Source organism: Micromys minutus, assembly GCF_963924665.1.
Source record: "Micromys minutus genome assembly, chromosome: X".
Taxonomy (NCBI): Eukaryota; Metazoa; Chordata; class Mammalia; order Rodentia; family Muridae; genus Micromys; species Micromys minutus.
Genome location: NC_137970.1, coordinates 81,907,668 through 81,930,282, shown reverse-complemented (window position 1 = coordinate 81,930,282; position 22,615 = coordinate 81,907,668). Strand labels below are relative to the sequence as shown.

The window sequence follows — 22,615 nt, the reverse complement described above, 5'->3', positions numbered from 1 at the left end:
CCTCTGCATTTCTAAGCAATTCCCTCTGACTTCTGAGGCTCGGAGTACCCTTTGAGCAGCAAGGACTAGAGCTTGTAAACTGAAAGGGAGGGCAGAAGCAGGGAGATCATGGAGGAGGCTACAACAAGAGATGGAGCAGGGGCGATCTAATACGAACTCAGAAAGACTGACACGGATGGATCAGAAAGGATCAGGAGGTGAAACTGGCGGGTAAATGGATGAATGGCAAATGGAAGCTGGGGCTGAAGTGTTAAGAGACACAGATTAACTCTAGATCTCTGGCCTGGCTAATAATATTGTCAAGTTTTGCTCCTAACAACGAGGCCATCTTATCTTCAGTGTCCTACGAATGAGACAGCTCCATTCCTACTTTTTGTTCTCTGGCCCTTTTCTTTGTCTCTCTGCTTCCTGCCATCTAGAAGTGAGCATTTCTGCACCTTTGTGTCTGTCCCCTGTGCTGGGATGTCTGCTTTATCAGAGACAGCCCAATAAACAGTTAAGCCATTGACAATGGATCAAAACCTTTTGAAGCTGTTTCTCCCCGGGTATCTGTCAGGATGACAACAACAAAAAAGCAAAACAAAATAGAAACAAATGAAGGAAAAAACTGTCTAATGCAGTCAGAACTGCCCAGAAGCGGCAACAACCTCAGGATGACTCTGCAGAGCTGATTCAATATTATTAGCCACCGAATGCAGGCCCCTGCCACATTTCCTTTGGCCAAGACCACTAGAGGGCCAAATGAGCCCTATACCCATACTTAATATGACTTATTACAAAGATGAGGGAGAGCTGTATGCTGAAATATACAATAAATTTGAATATAGTCAACACCTAGTGCATCAGGGCTAAGCTTTGCCCTCAGTGTGTGCAGTGGTGGCTGACATGTGGCTGGGCTTGGGACTGAGGCATCTTAAAAGCCCATATTCCCCTGAGTGGAACAGCTAGCACTTACAGGAGAGTTCAAGCAGCTAGAGAATCTAGTGGGTAGATCTGCCCTAGCACAAGTTCTAGAGTGTGAACACTGAGCTCTCAACTTCCACTATTTCCAAACTGCAGGCAAAAACCTCTCAAAGCCGGAGGGAGCCTTTAGCAGAAAATTTCTGGACCATGCCCCACCCCCACCCTGACCACCCCCATCTTACAGGAACTGAAAAGTTAACCAAAGTGCTATTTAAACATAACACACTACTATATGGCCAGCTAGGCACTGAGTACAAACTGAGCCCCTCGTGAGCTGTGAGCAAGGGGAAGCCAACTCCTGGATCATTTGAAGCAATGAGGCTTAACGTCCGTTCTGTGTCAGCCATTCTGAGTGGCGAAAGTCAATCTTCCATGGCACAGGGCGCCTTGGATGGCTGGTTAAAATTGTTTTCTGGACGTTAGCCTACAGTTTTGGATTCAGAAAGTCCGAGGAGTGGCCTCCAACCCGAAATCGGAGAACCTGCAGAGTCATCAGGTCCCCTGGTTCAGGTGATGCTGCTGAAGTTGCCACTACATTGTCTGGAGGAAGTTGTATGAAATGCAGGCAGGTTCTGTAGAACCTGCTTCCTAGGACTCAACCCCTGGAGGCGGGGGTGGATTCTCCAATGCCTACTTAAGTAACAAGCACCTAGGCTGATGTAAACCTGGGGGTTTGTGACAAGACGGGATGTCCACAGAAGTAGGGAGAACCCCGGAGCCTGAAAATGTACTGGGGAAAGTCACCAGTAAAAGAACAAACACATCGTTTAGCCAAGTGGGAACCTGCAAGGTGATAAAATTAAAGCAGAAAACCCTTGACTTAAGGTTTTGTTTCCACAAAACCCCAGTAACGTCCTCCTAAGGGAAAATTCAATAGCCTTCTGAGACTCTCCTACCTACCCTATTGTGGAAGGCTCAGCCCTTGACCACAGTTTACATTCCTCCACTCCACTCCCCATCCCAACTCACCCCCAAACTTGGGAGCCTTTGGGCAGTCTGTGTTTTCTAAGGCTTTTCTCTCACCTTGTCCAACCAGAAAAACAGAGTCAAGAAACCTATGTGATAGGGACTTTCCCAGAACCTAACCTTTGCCAGCCAGGATGGGTACAATGGGCTCACCTGGGCAGAGAAGCAGGAGACCCAACCTGGAGCCTGCGGTGAATGATCTTTGGGTCAATGTTGAAGCAAAGAATGTTGAAGCAAACAAAGAACTTTGGTTTTAGTGGGTCCTGGAAACCAACTAGCAGAGGGCCTGAGCCTCAATTTTCATGTTGCTGACGAAGGGGAAAGCCAATTGGAGAAGTAGCTTTTTTAGATCGCAGGGCACCAGGGTTCTTAAAGCCCAGTCTCTGGAAATGTACCCAAGGGCTGCTGAAGAGAGAACACCTGAAAACAACCACTTGTTCACTAGAAAAGACCCTGTTTGCCAATTCTGAAGCTAGCGCGCCCTCTAGTGTATGCAAGAGGGATTTCCGGCAGTCTAGAAACCAGGCAAAGAGGGGCCAGCAAGCAGGGGGATATTTAGAAAAGACACCTCTTGTTTTCTATATTTAGGCTTAAAAAGGAGTGAAGAATTACAAAAAGTATTAAAGTTAAGAGAAATGATCAAAATATCTCTATTGTTTTGTAACCCAGGTATGTTTGTTTGTGAACGCATGCTGTAAGATCTGACAAATCACCCTAATTTCAAAGCTGGTTAGCGCCGGCCATGCACGGAGAGGACTGCAGCGACTTTGGTGTAACAAGAAGCACACTGTGTTGGACAGTGACAACCAAGTCACAGACAGAGTTAACAGACTAGTTAACAAGACCTAGTGCTTGGCAGAGTGCCTGTGGCCCTCTCTGCTACTAAATGCTCACTGTCTTTTCAAGATTCGCTCGTGCAGGTCACACGTCACCACTGTTCTCAGGGTCACGATGAACTTCACTTCACCATGGACTAGCAACCCTCCTTTTCACACTGCCCTCTTTGCTAACAGGATCCAGAGGGATTTCAACATCCTCGTGGGTGCCTCTTCCATTGCCCTCACTTAGTGGCATCTTGACCCTCCACAGGTCTGCTGGACCTTGTTACTCACAGCCTGCTATCTGTCACCACACTTATGGTGACACTCTAAGAGGATAATCTGACCACAACCTCTAAAGAGTTCATATTGTCATCCTTACAGTATGTGGGTCCCGAGACCTCCTTATAAACTACTGATCCCCTTGCTGCCCTCAATAAACACACACACACACACACACACAAACACACACACACACACACACTGCCTACTTCTTCCTCTGCTCTCTCCTGGCCTCCCTGTTGTTCTGTCCTGCTTTGACCTCTTTGACCTTAACCCCTGGCACCAGTCCTTAAATTTGATCTAGTGGGCAGAAAGAACTTTTCACACCTCTCCTCACAGTAGGTAATTCCCACAGCATCCCATGCTAAAAAGTAGGATCTGAAGAAACTGTGGATACTCAACTTGATTGGGTTCATAGCCAAAGCCATCCCCATAATACTGAACGACTAAGCCACTGCTGCCTATTGCAAAGGCACCACTGAAAACACTTTACACATATGATGCTATGTACTGTTCATTACAACCCTGAACCGGAAGACCACTATTCTTTTGCAAAGAAACTGGAGTCCAGAGAAGCTAAGGAACTTGGCTGGTCACACATCTGCCATGGAATCGAAACAGAATGTGAAATCAGGTAAGCTAACTACACAGTGCACAGTGTGCGCTCCTATTATGTGCATGTCAGTATAGCCCGTCTCTGGATAGAGCCACCTGTGCACCTTCTCTCTACTCAGTGCCTTCACAGTGCCTCTGCCAGGGTGCTTAGCTAGAACCACCTTCCATTCTCTGGCTGGTCTTCTAGGGGGCCCACGTTTCCAGCACCCAACTGCCTGTAATTCCAGTTACACAGCATCCAACCCCCTCTTCTGGACTCCAAGGCACCCGGCATGCATGTGATGCATAGACATACAGGCAGGCAAACACCCGTACACACAAAAAGAATAAAAGAATATCATGTATACAAAAGAATAAAATAAAAAGAATTTTCAAAAGAATTCCAGGAGATAGCTCAGTTGCTGAGATGACTGCTTTGAGACCCCCAGATGGAAGAAATCAGGTGTTTACTGTTCTGCTAAGATTCCTGAAGACATTCTGCTGTACTGAGAGGGCAGCGCCTTGCTTAGCCCTCACCAGAGCATCCCCCGCCTGTGGAAGATGGAAACAAACACTGAGATCCACAGCTGGATAGTGTGCAAAGAATGAGAGATCTTAGAACACCTGGTCCTAAAAGACATGTTTTGATCAAATCCCTCTTCCCCTTAAGTAACTCAGGGAACCCTATGGAAGAGGGACCCTTTCTCAAAACATAAAGTGGATAGCACCTAAGGAAGAACACTAAAGATTGACCTCTGGCCTATACACACAACCACTGTGTGTATGTGCACCCGTGCACATATACAGTCACCCATGTACACATGAACACAGGCACAAAGCAAGCCTATGGATGGTGCTCAAAGAACCTAGACTCCTCTTCCATGTCCTCACTGCCTTGTCTTCTTGGCATTGTCATTTCCAATGCAGCATCTCAGCAAGTGTCATAACCTCATAATTCATGACTCCTGCTTCTCCTTAATGCCATCAAAGTTCTCCTACACCACTGGCCTTGCCATAGAATTTGAAGGGACCCAGTCCTGGGGAGAGGGGACAGCGGGAGGAAGGGAAGAAAAGGAGAGCAGGGAAGGGGAAAACGGGGGTGCTGTGAAGAGAAACCTCTTCCGTTGGTTCCTTGATGCTCATGAACCCGCACTCTTCACTTCTCCAGAGACCTGACCTGGCAGCATTTCTCAGACCATGTGTGGTTTGGTTATTGCTAGTCAAGTAAAATTTCTACTGATTTTGCTTCAGGTCAACTCATCTGTCACCCTGCTGCTCCAACCTGCCCTACAATCCCCCGACAGCATTTTTTCTTTGTCCACCTTCCCATGGTTGCCTTATCCCAAGGGTCCCCCCATCCAGGTTCCCTGATCCCTCAGCTACCTAGTTCCCTAGGACTACCTCATCCATTACAAAGCTTCTATAGCAATGGCACTGAAGTCAACCCCTTCCCAGAATTCCCTGAACAGTTCTAGAACTTTCTATCCTGCTGTCTCCAAGACAACTTAGCCTGAATAGGTTAGAAGGAAGAACTCAAGTTCAGTCATGTCCTTTCTGCTACAGACTGAACACATATCTCCTAAATTTGTGTTGAAACCTCAGTGCCAATGTGATGGTTTGAGAAAGTAGGGTAGTACAGGGTAGAGCCCTTATAAATGGGATCAGCTCCCTTATAAAATGGGTCAAGAAGGACCTGTTCATCTTTGGCACATTTGTGGATGTATACAGACAGCAGTACCCATAAAGAAAAGGGCCCTGGCCAGATTGCTAATACCTGGACCTTGGGTTTCCCTGACTCACAATGGTATTTTTGTTACAGCACTCATAAAAAAATGCATTTCCTAAAATATGTGCCTATCTTCTGTGCTTTCTGTTAGTGGTCCTGCCACCTGGCCCAAATCCTAAAAGACTTGTGGATTTCACTGTTACCCTTGCTCCCACAGCATTTCAAGTATAAAACTGCCAATTTAATCAATGTTTATTATTCATTTAGTAATTTAAAATAAATATCCAAACTTGTCATAGCGCCTGAGATTTAAAAATGTGTAACTGCTGCCACCTGGTGGTGAAACACAAATAGACAGTCCCTCACTGGGGCGATGGCTACTGTCAATGCACATACTAAAAGTGCAAGGAAAAAGGCACTTAAAGGAAAGTGTGCTTTCAAGTTGACTCAGTAAAGGGCATCTCTAGAACAAAAGGCAGTACCTTTAAGCTAATTTATAAAAGAAAGAGGCTGGAGTCCATAGGGTTATAGGGGGAAACTGGTGTGTGTGTGTGTGTGTGTGTGTGTGTGTGTGTGTGTGTGTGTGTGTGTGTAGCAGGAAGGTAGGGGGCTGTGTGGTTGGAGAATGGCAGATTGGTTGCTTCCAAAGAACTAAGTCAAGGGTCGAAGTCCGAGTAATGGGAAATAAGATCAAGCTAAGCAAGGTAAGTGATCTTTCATGTCATGTGAAAGAATGGGCATGCTCAGAATCCTAAGTGAGAGTTACACGCAGTGGACAAAATCTGATCAGAGCTGTCTGTTCTGATGATATGGTGAACAGACACGGTGGATAGTGGGGAGGGTATTGGGGAGGCTGGGATGCAAGTGAGAAAACAAAGTAACCTCCATCTTAGAGGATGAGGAACTCCTCTAGGCTGGAAGGAGGGGTGGAAAGGAAGGGCCAAAGGGGTCTAGAACTGTTCGTAGAGAACAAGAGGCAATGGAGGAGGGCTGAACTGGAGGGTAATGGAGAACAAGGGAAGAGAACAAGTTACAAGGAGGGGTCTGAAAATAAGGAATTGGATGCTGGGCATATTCTTTTGAAGTGCTCCCAGATTGCACTGCCTGTCCACAGGAAACCAGCCTCTGGGATAGGCAAAACAGAGGAGCCCAAGCAGCCAAGTTCAACAGGAGCCAGAGAGTCAGGAGATGGGAGCATCTGGCCCTGGGGAGAAATCAGCATCTCAAAGAAGGAAGCAGAAGCTGCTAAATCCAAGGCTAATCATGCAATCTGTCCCTGCAGGGTTTTCTGGCTTTAGAATTGATCAAGGCATAATCCTCACCCCCAGAGCCCACAGTCTAGTAAAGAGACACATATATAAATTCATGAGAGGCAAGAGAATTAGTAGTGAATAATAATCGCTGTAGGAAGGGGAAACCCGCTGCATGCAACAGAGGCTGGGGTAAGGACTTATCATGCACATCAGCTCTGGGAATCCTCACTGCAATCAAGAAGGTAGGTCCTAGTACTACCCTAGCTTGAAAATGACAAAGGCAAAGAGACCTCAAAGCACTAGGTCCTCTGTCCTAGCCTCCTAGAAATTGGCAGTATCAACTTTTGAACCCAAGGTTCCAAATCCAGTGATTCTATGGTGTGTAGAAGCCAGCCTGCCTGCTCCTTTTCAAGTGCCAGAATAAACTCCAGAAGGTACCTCTCAGTCTTTGGTGCCATGGACCCTGGCCCTTGGGGCAGCTGAACTAGCATTAACTATTCTTCCCTCTTAGAGACAGTGTGTGTGTGTGTGTGTGTGTGTGTGTGTGTGTTATTGTATATCATATATATATATTTGAGTAATACCACACCTGGTTTTTATGGTATTGCTGATGGAACCCAGGGCTTCATATATAGGTAGGCCAAGCCCTTTATTAAATGAGCTATATCTACAGCCTTGAATAAAAATTTTAAACATAAGACATCAAGAGTTACAAAAGAAACCAATCCTACTAAAATCTAATTATTAAAATATTTTTGACTAGCAAATATGCATGTCCAAGCTGAGGCACTGATAAATATGAATGCGTTCTTGAGCTACTTGCAGCAACAGTAATATGAGATCAGTGATTTACATTAAGGAAAAATACACTTGACTACTGTGAAAACTATAGTTTGTTGTTGACATTCAATAACTGACTGAAACATTTCATTTTCCTTATAGTTAATGAGAGTGGTTATACTTTTTTTTTTCTTTCAAGGTTGTGGATCCCAGGTGGGTTAGATTCCCATAAGTGTAGTGTACATGTGGAGATGAAATGACATCAAGATTCTATAAGTGAAAGTAGAAAGAAAATGTGCACCACACAGACAATCAAAGTTGGCTTAGAAGATGCATCTTGTATGCCGAGTATGTGCCTGTGCATGAATATCATCTGGGCAGGGCCTTCAGCCATTCAGTCTGTTCTCAAACCAATAACAAAAGGAAAAACTCCCTGTCCTTCAGGGGCTGCTGTGTAAAGAGACACCAAAAGACACCTGCTCAGTAGCCCTCAAAGAGGAGGGCCGGAGAAGGGAAGGAGGCAGCCAAGGGAGTGGGGAGGGACATCTCTGTAGGCACCTCTTCCATGGAGAAGGTCCATGTCGAGGGCTGATAGCGGGAAGACCATTCTCAGCAGAAGCTACAGTGCTGCAAACACACAAAGACATGAACAGGGAGCCAGCTGCCACTACTGAGGGAGGTAATAACTGCCAAAGCTGGGTCCTCAGAAGTGGCTCTAGACATAGCAGGAACTGTTATAATTATTTTAATAATAGCTATTAATCCCTAATTATCCCTAATTCATGAATGAAGACACTATCAAAGGAAAAAAAATTACAAGTACATACAAGGTTTGATCCCACCTGAGGTTTCAGGCACCCACCTAGAGAGTCTTGGACTGTATTTCCCCCCCCCCCCCATGCACACAGATAAATAAGGGAGTATTACTACATGTTTATATATCACCATGGAAAACAAAGGACTTCTTAGCACAACTCAAAATCCAGGAGCCAAGGAATTAAAAACAGACACATTTAAATTACAAAGAAATTCTGCAGAACCAAGACTACAAACAAAGTCCAAAGACAAATCTAGGGGCCATGTCGTCGGCTAACCCCTAACATCCACATGTAAAGAACTACTGAGACTCAACTTATCTGAAGAAGGGCTGGATGGAAAATCAAGCACAGAGGAGAAGCAGGGAGTTCAAAGACTGGGGAAGCAGATGGACCCCCCTGCACATCTGTAAAAAGGTTCTGGGAGTTCAGTTTAGTGGGAAAGTGCACACAGAAGGTTCTGGGTTCTATCTCCAGCACAGAAGACAGACAGATTAGAAACATGTCTCTAAAGTGCTCAGCTTCAAAGAAAAAGAAACTGAAAATAAAATTGAACTGCTATACTATTTTGGTTGGGTTTAGTTTGGTTTGGTTTGGTTTGGTTTTCACTCATCAGAGAGACCAAAAAAAAAAAAAAAAAAAAAAAAGTGGAAAAAACACTGTCTTGGTAAACCTGTGTGGAAATAACTCAAATGCATATCAATAAATAAATTTTTGTTCACTCTTGCAACCCCATGTTACTTGTAAAAAGAAGCGCCTTCAACCCACAGTTGTGAGTTCAAAGGATGGATCAGCCATTGACTAAACATCCATTTCCTCCTAAGTAAATGGAAGATAACAGAGACACATCCTGACAAATTTTGTTGGGATCAAGTAAGCTAAAGCTTGAAGAAATACCTAGAGAAAGTACTGCCATTTTTATTATACTGTATTCTATCGTCAATATTATGGACTTTTAAGCAGTCGTGAGAAACAAAGGGAAAGATACTGTAAGCCTAGCGGAAACGGTCCTCTAAGCTAAAACACAGCAACAGTTCCGATGGCAACAGCAGACATGCTGTTTTTTGAGTGTCTGGCGTAAGGAGTAAAGTAATTTTTTTGATCATTTCCTTGTATAGTTATCCCTTGATATCCAAAGGGCTTGGTTCCAGGAATCCACATAAAAACCCAAATAAGCAGTGCTCAAGATGATTACACAAAATGGAACAGTGTTTGCACATAACATACACAAACCTTCCACATAATTTAAATCATCTCCAGATAATTTACAATACCCGATACTATATAAACATTATACTAAACATTCTTATACTATATTGCTTAGGGAACAATAATGAGAAAAAAGTCTGTACATGTTCAGTGCCGACAATTTAAAAAAAAAAAAAAAAAAAAACACTTTCAAATAACATTTGACTGAACCCAGGGATGGAGAAGGAAATAGAAGCCGGGAGCCAGTGAGATGTGTCAGTGGACAGAGGCCCACTGAGGACCTGAGTTTGGTGCTCAGTCTCACCCTCATGTGGTAGAAGGGCAGCTATATGAAAGGAGCAGTGAAAGGTTATGGAAACCCAAAGTGAGGCTCCTCTAATAGTGAGGGCAGGGGTAGAGTGCATGGAACAGGGGTAGAAAGGATACTTTTAATATCAGAGTTTTAAAAACTTAGCTATTAAGACTATGGTTTGTAAAGTGTGTAAAGGAACTTGAAGCAGGGGAACAAGGTGAACGGGTAAAAGAAGCCAGTGTTATCTCAAAACTTTCACTGCCTCCCCGGTGTAGAATAAAACAAGAGGGACCAATAATGGTTCACAAAGCCTTTGATTCCTGACCTCACCTGCCGCTTGGCTTGGGTCCAGTGTCACACTTAGCCTTCCTCACTCTTAGCCTTGCCCCAGTGCTGTTGAATATGACATTCTGCCCAGCCACAAGGGTTCATGGTCCCTAAAGCTCTATGCGCCTGGTAAATTCCCACGTATCCTTCTATCTCCACCTAAATGTTGCCTCCTCAGGGGATCTCTCTCCTTCTGCCTCTCCCTCTCTCTCTTCTTCCTTCCCTGCCTCCCTGCCTCCCTCCAGCCCCCAGACTAGGTCAGCTTGTTTTGTCCAAGCGTGTGCTCCCTTCGGTCATGGTCCTTACCTCTGCTTTACCCTATTCCTGTAACTCAATCTTTTCTCTCAGGGAACATGCTCACAAAAGCCAAGTGGGAAGTATTGTCTGAAGTTTGCTCACTAGTGCATCCCAGTGGACAGTGAGGAGAATGTCTGAAAGAAAGCACTAAATACAGAGTAGATTGATTGAATGAATGAATGAATGAATGAATGAATGAATGAATGGGTAGGTGGAATCCTGGGAACAGAGATCTTTCTAGATTCTACCTGGAGAGACTTTGTGATGCCACTGGGTAAGATATGAAAAAACAGAAAATCGGGGAGGGGGATGAAAAGGGTAAAAGTACAGTAAGGCAGAAGCAGGCGTGCCGGGGACAGTCAGGTAGAGCTTTCTCAAAACTATGCCTCATGATCCACTGGTGCGATGGCTCAGCAGCTAAAAAGTTTCTCCCTCGGACAGGCCTTAAAGCCTTTGTTCAATGCCTGGAACCTACATAAAGGTGGAAAGAGAGAACTACTCCCAAAGGTTATTTTCTTGCCTCTATATGCAAATCAGGGCTGTGGATGGTAGCAGCAGGCCAGACTCACGCCAACTGACTGTTAAGCTATGAAAATATACAAGAGATGTCAGAATCTTCCAGGGAGAATGGGACTAGAACAGACCTCTTTGGAAATGGATATCCCAGAGGACTGCAGAAAAGGGCCCTGTGAGAACATTTTCAGTGAGGAGAACAAGCCAAAAGAAAGGCAAAAACTATGTTTCAGACAGCCGTAGTCAACCATCTCCATTGCAGTCGAGCCTGAGCTAAAGAAAGACTGATTACTACGTTCGGTCAGACCGATGTTGTAGGTGGTCTTTGGCAGTACCATTTCTATGAAGACTCTGGTGAAAAAAAATTCAATGTTGGATTGTACTGTTGTAAAGAAAGATATTTGATGGAGCAGACTCAGACAGAACAGAAAGGTTTTCCAAAAGTGTACAATGTTCATGAGGTGATTTCTGGTTGTAAATAATTTTTAATAGTAATATATATATATTATTATTAAAATATATATGTACAATATATACATATAATAAAAGCATCTAAAAATAACCAGAAAATCAATGCTATGTGCTTTATTGAACATTATGAGAGTTACCTTAAGAATAATTATATTTGGGCGTTTGTTTTAAAAAGTCAATATATTGAGAGGCACAGATCATATTCAGAATAATAGATGTTCACATGAAGAAGGCAAAAAATAAACCCATCATACCTAAAGGGTAAAGTTATAGAAATATTGTTTACATCATGCATGCTTAGGCTTTTGATATTATGGCTTCTACAGAATTTATGCTAGAGAACCAAGTCACACACACAAAAAAAAAAACACAATTAAAAATAAAACTCAATATTTTAATTAAGTTTATGATTCTGTGATGAGCTGTGCTAATAACTCTCCTTGGACTGGACAAGTCTTTAAAATTGTTAGATGTCTGAGAAGAAAAAAGAAGCAAAGATAGAGCTGAGCAGGACTTAACTGCTTGAAAAATTGGTAGAAGAAAAGAAGGAAGGAAGAAAAGAAGAAAGGAAGGAAGGAAGTGAGGAAGGAAGGAAGGAAAGAAGGATGGAAGGAAGGAAGGAAGGAAGGAAGGAAGGAAGGAAGGATGGAAGGAAGGAAGGAGGAAGGAAAGAAGGAAGAAAGAAAGGAAGGAAGGATGGAAGGAAGGAAGGAGGAAGGAAAGAAGGAAGAAAGAAAGGAAGGAAAGAAGGAAGGAAGGAAGTGAGGGAAGAAAAAAAGGAAGGAAGGAAAGAAGGGAGAGAGGGAAGAAAGAAGGAAGGAAGAAAACACTGTTGCCAGGCAGTGGTAACACATGTCTTTTAATTCCAGGAAGCAGGTGAATTTCTTCTGAGTTAGAAACCAGTTCAATCTATTTAGAGAGTTCCAGGACAGCCATGGCTACACAGAGAAACCCTGTCTCAAAAAGCCAAAACCAAAACCCAAAGCATAGACAAACAAACCAAGACTTGATAAAATGAGGTGGTCCTCCAGAGGTATGGAGGGTAACGAAGGTGTGATTGGCCATTGTTAGGATTCCCTCTTCTTCTGAGACAGAAGCATCTGAATCAGCAAGGGTCAAGAGGCTAAAGAAGCAGTATTAAGAGAATTCCCATATGTTAAGTTTTTGCAGTCATAGGGACTGGCAGAATTGTGAGCATTCAAAGAACAGTTTGTTTGAATATATTGGGCAGGACACTTGAAGGTGGAAAAGGTTTCATTTTTTAAAGATTTATTTAATTTATATGAGTACACTGTAGCTGTTTTCAGACACATCAGAAGAGGACATCATATCCCACTACAGATGGTTTTGAACCACTGTGTGGGTGCTGGGAATTAAACTCACGGCCTCTAGAAGAGAAGTCAGTGCTCTTAACCACTGAGCCTTCTCTCCAGAAGGGGGAAAGGTTTCTAACTGGGCATTTCTAAGGGCAATGGTGTGGAGGATTTAAACAAAGACAGAGGAGACAGAAAAGGGTGCTGACTGTTAAACTGTAATAGAGAACATGAAGCCTCAAGGCCTTCATCAGAATCACTTGATTTTCTCCCCTAGGCTAAGGCTGGGAACACTACAAAGGAATTGGAAACTGCTCCCTGTTAGAGGGGACAGGGGGATATGAGGTTCTCGGGAGCTTCTGAAAGGAAAATTCCAGTGACTAGAAATGGTGGTACAAACTAACTGGGAAGACAAGAAGTTTTAAAGAATGTTGTCACAGCCCAAAGAAATAGACTTAGCAGTTTATTATTATCAGAGGAGTCTTGGAGAAAAGCAAAACCTGGCAGCTAAAAAGAAGGGTGTTTGGCAGTGAGGACAATTAACAGGCCCCATTGTGAGAAGGAAGGGCTGCAACTAACACATTCCTCAATAAAAGTTCCTGGGGTTGGTAAAGATCTTTTCCCAATCTGCTGGCTGCCATTTTGTCTTCTTGACAGTGTCCTTGGCCTTACAGAAGTTTTGCAATTTCATGAGGTCCCATTTGTCAATTCTTGATCTTAGAGCACAAGCCACTGGTTTTCTGTTCAGGAAAATTTCCCCTTTGCCTATGCGTTCTAAGCACTTCCCTGCTTTCTCTTATAATAGTTTCAGTGTACCTGGTTTTATGTGGAGATCTTTGATCCACTTGCACTTGAGCTTTGTACAAGGAGATAAGAAAGGGTCTATTTTCATTCTTCTGCATGCTGAGTGCCAGTTGGACCAACACCATTTGTTGAAGGGGCTGTCCTTTTTCCATTGAATGTTTTCAGCTCCTTTGTCAAAGATCAAGTGACCATATATGTGAGGTCTCATTTCTGGATCTTCTATTCTGTTCCATTGATCTACCTGTCTGTCTCTGTACCAATACCATGCTGGGTTTTTTTTAAATCATTATTGCTCTGTAATATGGCTTGAGGTCAGGGATGGTGATTCCCCCAGAAGTTCTTTTACCAATCCTACATCTGATAGAGGGCTAATATCTAATTTATACAAAGAACTCAAGAAGTTAGACTCCAGAAAATCAAATAATCCTATTAAAAGTGGGGTATAGAGCTAAACAAAGAATTCTCAACTGAGGAATACTGAGTGGCTGAGAAGCACCTAACTGAATGTTCAATATCCTTAGTCATCAGGGATATTCAAATCAAAATGACCCTGAGATTCTACCTCACACCAGTCAGAATGGCTAAGATCAAAAACTCAGGTGACAGCAGATGCTGGTGAGGATATGGAGAAAGAGAAACACTCCTCCATTTTTGGTAGGATTGTAAGTTGGTACAACCTCTCTTGAAATCAGTCTGGTGGTTCATCAGAAAACTGGACATAGTACTACCTGAGAACCTGGCTATACCACTCCTGAGCATACACCCAAAAGATGCTCCAACATCTAACAAGGACACATGCTCCACCATGTTCATAGCAGCCTTATTTATAATAGCCAGAAGCTGGAAAGAACCTAGAGGAATGGATACAGAAAGTGTGGTACATATATACAATGGAGTACTACTCAGCTATTAAAATCGACGACTTCATAAAATTCGTAGGCAAATGGATGGAACTAGAGACTATCATCCTGAGTGAGGTAAACTGGCCACGAAAGAACACACATGGTATGCACTCACTGATAAGTGGATATTAGCTCAAAAGTTCAGAATACCCAAAATACAATTCACAGACTATGTGAAGCTCAAGAAGAAGGAAAACCAAAATGTGGATGTATCAGTCCTCCTTAGAAGGCAGAACAAAATATTCACAGGAGGAATTACAGGGACAAAGAATGGAGCAGAGACTGAAGGAAAGATCATTAGAGACTGCCTCGCATGGAGATCCATCCCATATGCAGTCACCAAATCCAATTACTATTGCTGATGCCAAGGAGTGTTTGCTGACAGGAGCCTGATATGGATGCCTCCTGAGAGGCTCTGCCAGAGCCTTACTGATACAGATGAGAATACAGAAAGGTGTGGACATTTGAAATGTAATACATAAAATATCCAATAACATTAAAATTTTTTCCTTGCAATTCTGACTGACCCTGCAAGAGAAATACTGAGAACCATGGGCCACAGACTTCAAGAATGTAAGGGAACTCAACAATAACAACAACAACAACAACAACAACAACAAATCAGGTGATGGGTTCGGAAGACACCTCAGTTGCTAGTCTGCTACCTAGTAAATACAAGATCCCGAGACTGATCCTGACGATACATAAATCAAGCACACTGATTTGTATTGCTGCCTCTCATTCTACATTCAGAAGGTGGAGGTCAGAGAATCAGAAGCATGAAGAGGAGGAGGAGGAGCCTAGGGGGGAAGTGGTGGAGAGAATACTAGGAGAAAGAACATGTTTTCCTGTAATGAACTAAAGACGACAGTGGAGTTACCAGGCAACACACAGGTCCACTGCACAGCCTGGGGAAATCATAGGAGTCTTGGTTCTGAGCTGCAGGCCAGGTAAGGGGTGTTTCCAAGAAGGGCAGCTTGATTAGCCATCTATCTATACCATTTCTGCAGTGTATGCAGTATCACAGCACCCTTTGTGCAGATACAACTGCAGTGCGCAAGATATGATACAGAAAAACACACAAACAGTAACATGAACAAAAGCAATGACAAAAAGAAAAGAAAAAAATGGAAATTTAGTTCAGGAAACCAAAGGCAAAGAGTTGGGAGGAAAGGAGACTGGGAAAGGAAGGGGCAGGCTGGAGCACAGAATGAACGTTATGGACAAGAATGGCTATGTGGCCTGGGGTGATCTGTAAGAATGCTGAAAATGAGGAAGGAATGTGATTCCTACCTAACACCAAACAACCCAGCTTCAGAAACAAGGACTTTGTGCTCATGCCAAACAGCACTCTTGAACACTAGAGCTTCCTACAGAATCTTACCTTGAGTTAAAACCACCAAGCATTTCTTTCAGGAAATTTCCCAGAGTCTTGGGAATAGAAACCTGAAACTGTTTTCTTGGTTTACAATGGTCTTATCATCCCATCTCTCCAGATTCATGCCTCCTCCTGAAGGGGTAGAGCCCCAAGGCTAAGGACCAAAAGCAACACACTAGCCTTACTTTGGAAGAAATGCAGCTACGTTCTCTTGGTGCTCACATTTCCCAAGTGAACAGCAGATGGCAGCAAAGAGTTAGGAAAAAACAGGCCCAGAAAACTAGCTCTACACTATCTGTTAGGGCAGAACATAGAGAACCTTCAAGTTCTAGGAGTTGGTTAGGTGCTCTTACCAGGGACCTGGAGTGAAAGGGACATGATTCTTCCTCAGCTAGATCCTCACCACACTCGGGAGACAATGAGGGATTAGCACTAAAAGAACACACCACCCCTTCTTACAGTCCAATTTTGCAACTCATGAGTTAGGGACCTCAGATAATAGCATTTTCTCTAGGCATATACAATTATCTGCCTGGAAATGAGGCAGAAATGAAGAATTGACATCTGGCACAGGCATTTTATTCCCACACTCCGCCCTGTAGCATGTACTATGCTCTAGCTTCCCCCAGGTGCCCCATTCACAACTATGAATGCCTGACACACGGGACAATTGTTGAATTGAGGCAGGAAAGAAAGAACACACGGGACAGGATTTTCGGGCTGCTGTGATAAAGACAAAAACATCTGGTCTTCTGGACAGTATTGGATGTAGGAGAAAGCCTTAGTCAAGGAAGGGAAATTGGCTAGTCTTTGAATTCTAGCTTTGTTCCTTAGAGCAATGGACAGAGTATCTAATGTTCTTGGCCTTAAATTTCTTGTCCATAGCTGGATCCATGGGCAGACTGTTTAAAAGTATACATAAAATATGCATAGTACACATATTCTGCACAGAGCAAGCTGTTCTGAAAAAGGTACATACTATTATTGACTGTGACTTTCATTACCATTGCTAGTGCTACAGTTTCTCCTCAAGTGGAAATGAAAGAATCTTTAAAAATAGGAAACCATTAGCCGTGAAGACTGAGAATTCCAATTCCTCAGCTTAGCCGCCTCCAGAAACACAAAAACAGACCCAACAGAGGACTGCAGAGAATCTCCCTTTTATGGAGGGTTGGCATCCTGGGCTGTCTTCCCCCAACCCGACTCCCACCCAAGAAGGAAAAAGGTACTGAATCGTTTCAATGACAAGCATGTGGATTTGGCCACACTTCCAAACACTCATCTCAGAAGAAAGGAACAATGAGGCTGGGTGGCCTGGTTTCATTTGGAATGCATCTCCTTAGTTAGGTTTGACTAGTATTAATTACACCACTGCCTATGCCACCAGGGACAGAGCTGGGAAATGGCAGGACTCCCCTGGCTGTAGGAATGTCAGACTTCTCTGGAAGCTCAGTAGGGAAAACAATACTTTCCAACAAACTAAAGGGAAAAGTTCTTTAGTGACATGAGACCCCTAGTGGCAACACTAGGTTAAAGCGGCCTCAAAGAACAACTTAAGTTTGGAAAAAACGGATCAGACAGGACCTACAAGCACTGCATGGGCCCACGTGGCCTCAAGCCATGTTTAAAGTGACACAAAGAGAACTTTGCTGCCTGAAGTGCAGTAGGAAAGGGTTTGTTTGTCTCCCAGAAAAATCCCAGCAACCTGGACAGACAGGCTCTATAGCTGAGCAAAGAAGAAATTCCTCCAGTTCTGGAGGCTTTCAGGGTACCACGGAAGGCACAGGAACTACAGTCTACAGCAGAGATCACAAAGGCTTCAGCCTCTTCTGCAGCCTGTCTCCGTTAGGTTAATGCTACCTCCATCTTGGCTACAGTAACATATGCAGTCATTTCTTATACAGAGAATGATGTTTTCATCTGTCTTTTTCTTTAATTCCATAATCTCCTATTCTGTGCCCTTTGGCCACAGTAACATATGCAGTCATTTCTTATACAGAGAATGATGTTTTCATTTGTCTTTTTTGGAGCTTCTCTGGTTCTGAGACTATGGACACAAAAAAAAAGCCAGAATACAAAGTCTCTTTCCCGAGAAGATGGAGTACTTCCTTCTTTCCTACTCTGAAGTACACCCTGATGGGGGGGGGCATAAGAACAGCAGTGTACGGGCTGCCATGCAAACCCCAGGACACCAACCAAGAACCCAAAGCCTGGGTCCTAAGACAGGCAGTCAGTGATACCATGCTCACTCACAAAGGGATGGCTCTTTCCTGGTCTCACTCATGCCCACTTCCCCAGTGCCTGGAGCACCACCTCAAGATCCTGGCAGGCATGCAAGAGGGGGTGACTTCTCCAGAGACAGACAGACAGACAGACAGGGAGTTGGACTGGGAAAGGGAGGGGAGGGAAGAAGGAAGGAAGAGAGGGGGAGATGGAGGGAAGAGGGAGAGGGAGGGGGGAAATAGAGAGTATGGATGCCAGAAGCTTCTGGTTTACTGGCCTTACCTCCTTTCCAAAGCAGGTAGATGGGGACCACATAGAGCATAACATGCTGGATGTAGTAAATCTCTAGTTCAAAGGGGAGCTGTGGGGATAAGATGGAAACAGGCATTTCAGAACAGTTGGCTCATTAGACTCAGTTCAGAACCCAGACACCCTTAGCCTGCAGGAGACACAGGGTGGTAACTTCAGCACTTCAACCATTCCCCTCCCTTCACAATCCAAGGAAAAGGAGTAACAAAATGAACATACTTCCTCATCTCAACTGACACCTTTCAAGCTGTGTTTTATAGAGATAGTGCATGGAAAACACTCTACTGGTAAACGTGTATTAAAATTGAATGGACGTTGTATCTAGCTGCGTACTAAAGAGATTCACCAGGCATTGGATTAGGGAATGATGGACTTCAGTCATTTCTGCAGAGAGGGAAGCTACTTTAACATGGTTGCTATGGAGCTTTCTCAAGTGTTTCTTTAAGAAAAAAATTTTTAAATCATTAATAAATGATAACACTCTGCAAAATACATTTGAAGAAGCAACTGTATAGTCCCACTCCTAGAAAGCAGATGGCAGACAATTTAAAAGTCGACTCCCCATTTGACGAGAACATTCAAAGGAAGCTGTAGTAAACTCATATTCTATGTGGGGGGCGGGGGAGAATCCTAGGTCTAATCAAGTGCAGATTGATGTAAGAACGGAGTTTCCCCTAAGGGATACTTGGATGTCAGTTGAGGATTTACCCTGCTTTAGAGTAACTAATAGAAAGCCGGGCCAATTCTGATATGTTTAACCAAAAGGATCCTCCTTGCCTTCCCAACATACAGCATCTTCTTCAAAACAGAGGTGCTTAGAGGATGGGAAGAAATATGATAAAGATATGCTTAATGAAATCCTCAAAGAATTACTTTAAAAAAAAAAAAAGACCAAAACAAAAGGACAAACCTTAGTGCCAGACTAACTCTGGAGAAAAGAAAATAATTTTGCCAGAGTTCCCCTAGTATACTGGGGGTGGGGGGGGGAGGCACAGGCAGGCAGGCAGGCAGGCAGGCAGGCAAACACACACTACAAGGCAAGCCCTGGAGACAAGAACTCCAGGAAAGATGCCAGGTGCTTCCCTGCACCCTTAAGTTCAAGCACAGAATCAAGACTCTGCTAATGAGAGCACACAGTTATGGGTACCCAAAGCACAGGAACCCAAGACCACTTTGTGCCAAGAGCTGAAACCACGAGCTGGCAGTGCTCCCAGAATGGTAGCTGGGCCAACTGTGGACCCTGAACACAGACAATGGCTCTGGCTTTTGACTACAGAATTCTATACTAATGGAAAATTTCCCAGGGGACGAGATGATACACAGCTACTACTTGATGTTCACACCGGAATGTCTAAACCCAGAAAAAGAGATAAGGCTCCAAGTACTCGGTAGAATATGCTACAGCTGGTTATGCCATCTGCCACACAGCATCACTAGCAGAAGGTTGGTACGGTGGCCTGAGAGGCTCCAATGTGAACCTAATTGATCCCTAATGTTTAGAGATGACTACAGTGGTTTCAGCTTGGGTATCTCCTTTATGCTTTTCGAATCTTTTTATACCATGATCTATTAAATCTATCTCCCATGACAGATGAGAAACCCAAGGCAGAGAGGGAAAAAAAAAAAAAAAAAAAACAAGTTAACTTAATTATTTCAATGGGATCACCCAAAACCAGACAAGGAGAAAAGAATTCCAGGAAGACTCAGCTCTCTGGGTAGGATAATAACACTGTCTTACACCTTTAATCCCAGCACTCAGGAGGCCGAGACACAGAGATCTGGGAGTTTGAGGCCTTCCTGGTGTACAGAGTGAGTTCCAGGACAGCCAGGGTTACACAGAAAAACCCTATCATGAAAAACAAACAAAAAGCCTTTGAGGCCAGGTATGGAACATAAAGCCAGATCAAGGCCATGTGTCCAACAGTCTATGTGAATCCCCATGTAGCTCCTCTGCCTACCTGCCCTTTGTACCCATGTGCCTAAACTTCCTATAGAGCTGTCCTAGAAAGCACAGTATCCATCTGTGTTGCCCTGGGAGGCAGCTGAGCACAACGGTTTTAAGCCTCTTATGTCTATGTTTTAGATTCGACTCTGCTACTCAACACACCTGTCTTCGGGAACAAATTGCCTAACCTTTCAACCCACGTTCCAACTTTTATACAATGAAAATATATAGTCAGGCTTCTTTCAGTATCTTTGGTGGACTGGTTTCAAGATCCTGCTACCACATACCAAAATCTGAGGATGCTCAAGTGCCTCAGAAAAAATAGTATAGGTATAGGGGGAGTTTCTGTCCACTTTGATTTTACTTTTTCTCCATTGTATGGGTGTTTTGCCATACATGTGTGTTTGTGTACCATGTGCATAATACACAGGTCAGAAAGGATGATATGATCTCCTGGAACTGGAATTACAGGTTGCTGTGAGCTGTCTTGTGAGTTCTGGGAATTAAACCTTGGTTCTCTTGAAGAACAATTAGTGCCCTTAACCACTTAACTGTCTCTTCAGTCCCTCTTAGTTCCTAATCTGTTTATGCATTTTATGTGTATATGTGTGTGCCTGTGTGTTGCAAGTGCAGTGCTACAGAGGCCAAGACAGCACTGGATCCTCTGGAGATAGAGTTATAGTGGCTGTGACTGTGCTGCCTGGTGGAGATCCTAGGAACTGAACCTGGGTCCTCTGCAAGAGTAGCACATGCTCTTAACTGCTGAGCCACCTCTCCAGAATCTGCCTAGATATTTTAAACCACACTTCGTCACATGCCTCTGAAGACAACTGTGGATACAGGCTACATGTTCAGATCACAATCTCAAACATCAAAAGGCAGGATGCCACTGTTAAGCTGGACACAGATGACTTATAATCCCTAATATAGATGTACATCTTTAAAATTAGTTCCCATACTCTGTTGTACGAGGAACAACAGCAAAATCTGTTACAGGCTCAGGATGGACTAACATTTCAGATACACTCAATCCAGTTGGTGAATCTCTGGATGCAGAAGCTGTGGTGAACAAACCTGTGGCTGAAGAGCTATCTCTCCTGCTCACTACTCCTCCAAAAGCCTGCACAGAGAAGGTGTTGATGCAGAAGGCCACTGTTTACAACCAGAGTAGTAACAGTCACAGTAAATATGAGTGCGGTAATGAGACTAGAAAACCTCCCTACTTGTCCCTTTACATGGTTACATGGCCCATGTTCAAATGATTGTTACCGTCACAGCTTGCTATGCCCACTGTCAAGGGAACAAACACACACACACACACACACACACACACACACACACACACACACACACACACACACAGACACACACACAGCAACCAAAAAAGAAAAGAGCCAAAAGGCAGCTGAAATACCAGGACTTATCACTTAACAGTAAATTATACTTACTGAGCCCTTCTATTAAGCACTAAGTGATGTATTAAATAAACTCTCCTGCATTATTATAGCATTTAATTAGTGCAAATTTCCCATGCAGTAGTTAGACATGAGGAAATGGTTAGACACATTTGACAGATAATAAAAAAAAAAACTTAATAGCTCTTTTTCAGCCACAAGAATCCTGGGGCTGCAGCCACGGCCTTCCTTCAAAGATGCAACTCAAAGTCAAGAGCAATAAAAAAAAAAAAAAAAAAAAAAAAAAAAAAAAAAAAAAAAAAAAAAAAAGGTTTTGAGCAAAACAGATCGTTAACGTTTGTAACATGAAAGGGAAAATCATCTGTTCCTTTGGAGTTGGACTGCACAAAACACTAGAAACCTCATATAACCTGTCCACAGCAAGGTCCACAACCTGCTTCTTCCCATCTCACAAAGCTGATAGTTACACCATCATGTTCTGCTTTGGAAGCCTAGCCCACTGCCTCCTCCATCCTTGTTTACTGCGGTTGCTAAAAGATGGCCAAGGTCACCTGAAAGCACCTGAATTCAAACTTCCCTATGTCTTGGTCTATCCCTCTCATCTGTCTCATTTCTCATCTTCCCAGTTTGTAAAATCTTCCTCTATTCTCTGGGTCCCCAGGCCCATTGCTAGTGCAATCCCTCATATTCCTAAACTCTTCTCTCGATAATCCCATCCCTTCCTGTTTTAACAAATATGCCAGTAACTCCAAGAAGATGCTGTTGTCCTCATAACCCTCTCAAATGATGATGAACCCTCCTGCCTTATGCTATTCAGTGTTCCTCATCCAGAAGAGCTACAGGAAGGTGGGTCTAGCCTGCAAGACAGTTGGAGAAGGTGTGAAGAAATAGAAATAGGGCGAAAACATGTTGCATGAAATTCTAAAATGCACAGAACCCATAACACTTTCTTCAAGAACTCCAAAATAACACTGGATGAACACTGGATGCCCTAAAACTTGCAGAAAGGATTCTCTTTCA

The 22,615-nt window shown here is 43.6% G+C and overlaps 1 protein-coding gene across 2 annotated transcripts in view; it reads right to left on the bottom strand.

The window, feature by feature from the left end:
- TMEM164 (transmembrane protein 164) overlaps positions 1-22,615 on the bottom strand; it is a gene marked incomplete at both ends in the record, with an annotated part of 137,820 nt that overhangs the window by 10,991 nt on the left and 104,214 nt on the right. For both annotated transcript variants that reach the window (XM_080910491.1, XM_080910492.1), the window contains one exon: positions 18,209-18,287. In XM_080910491.1, the coding sequence (XP_080766617.1) occupies positions 18,209-18,287 (79 nt within the window). The remainder of the gene's footprint in view (positions 1-18,208; positions 18,288-22,615) is intronic.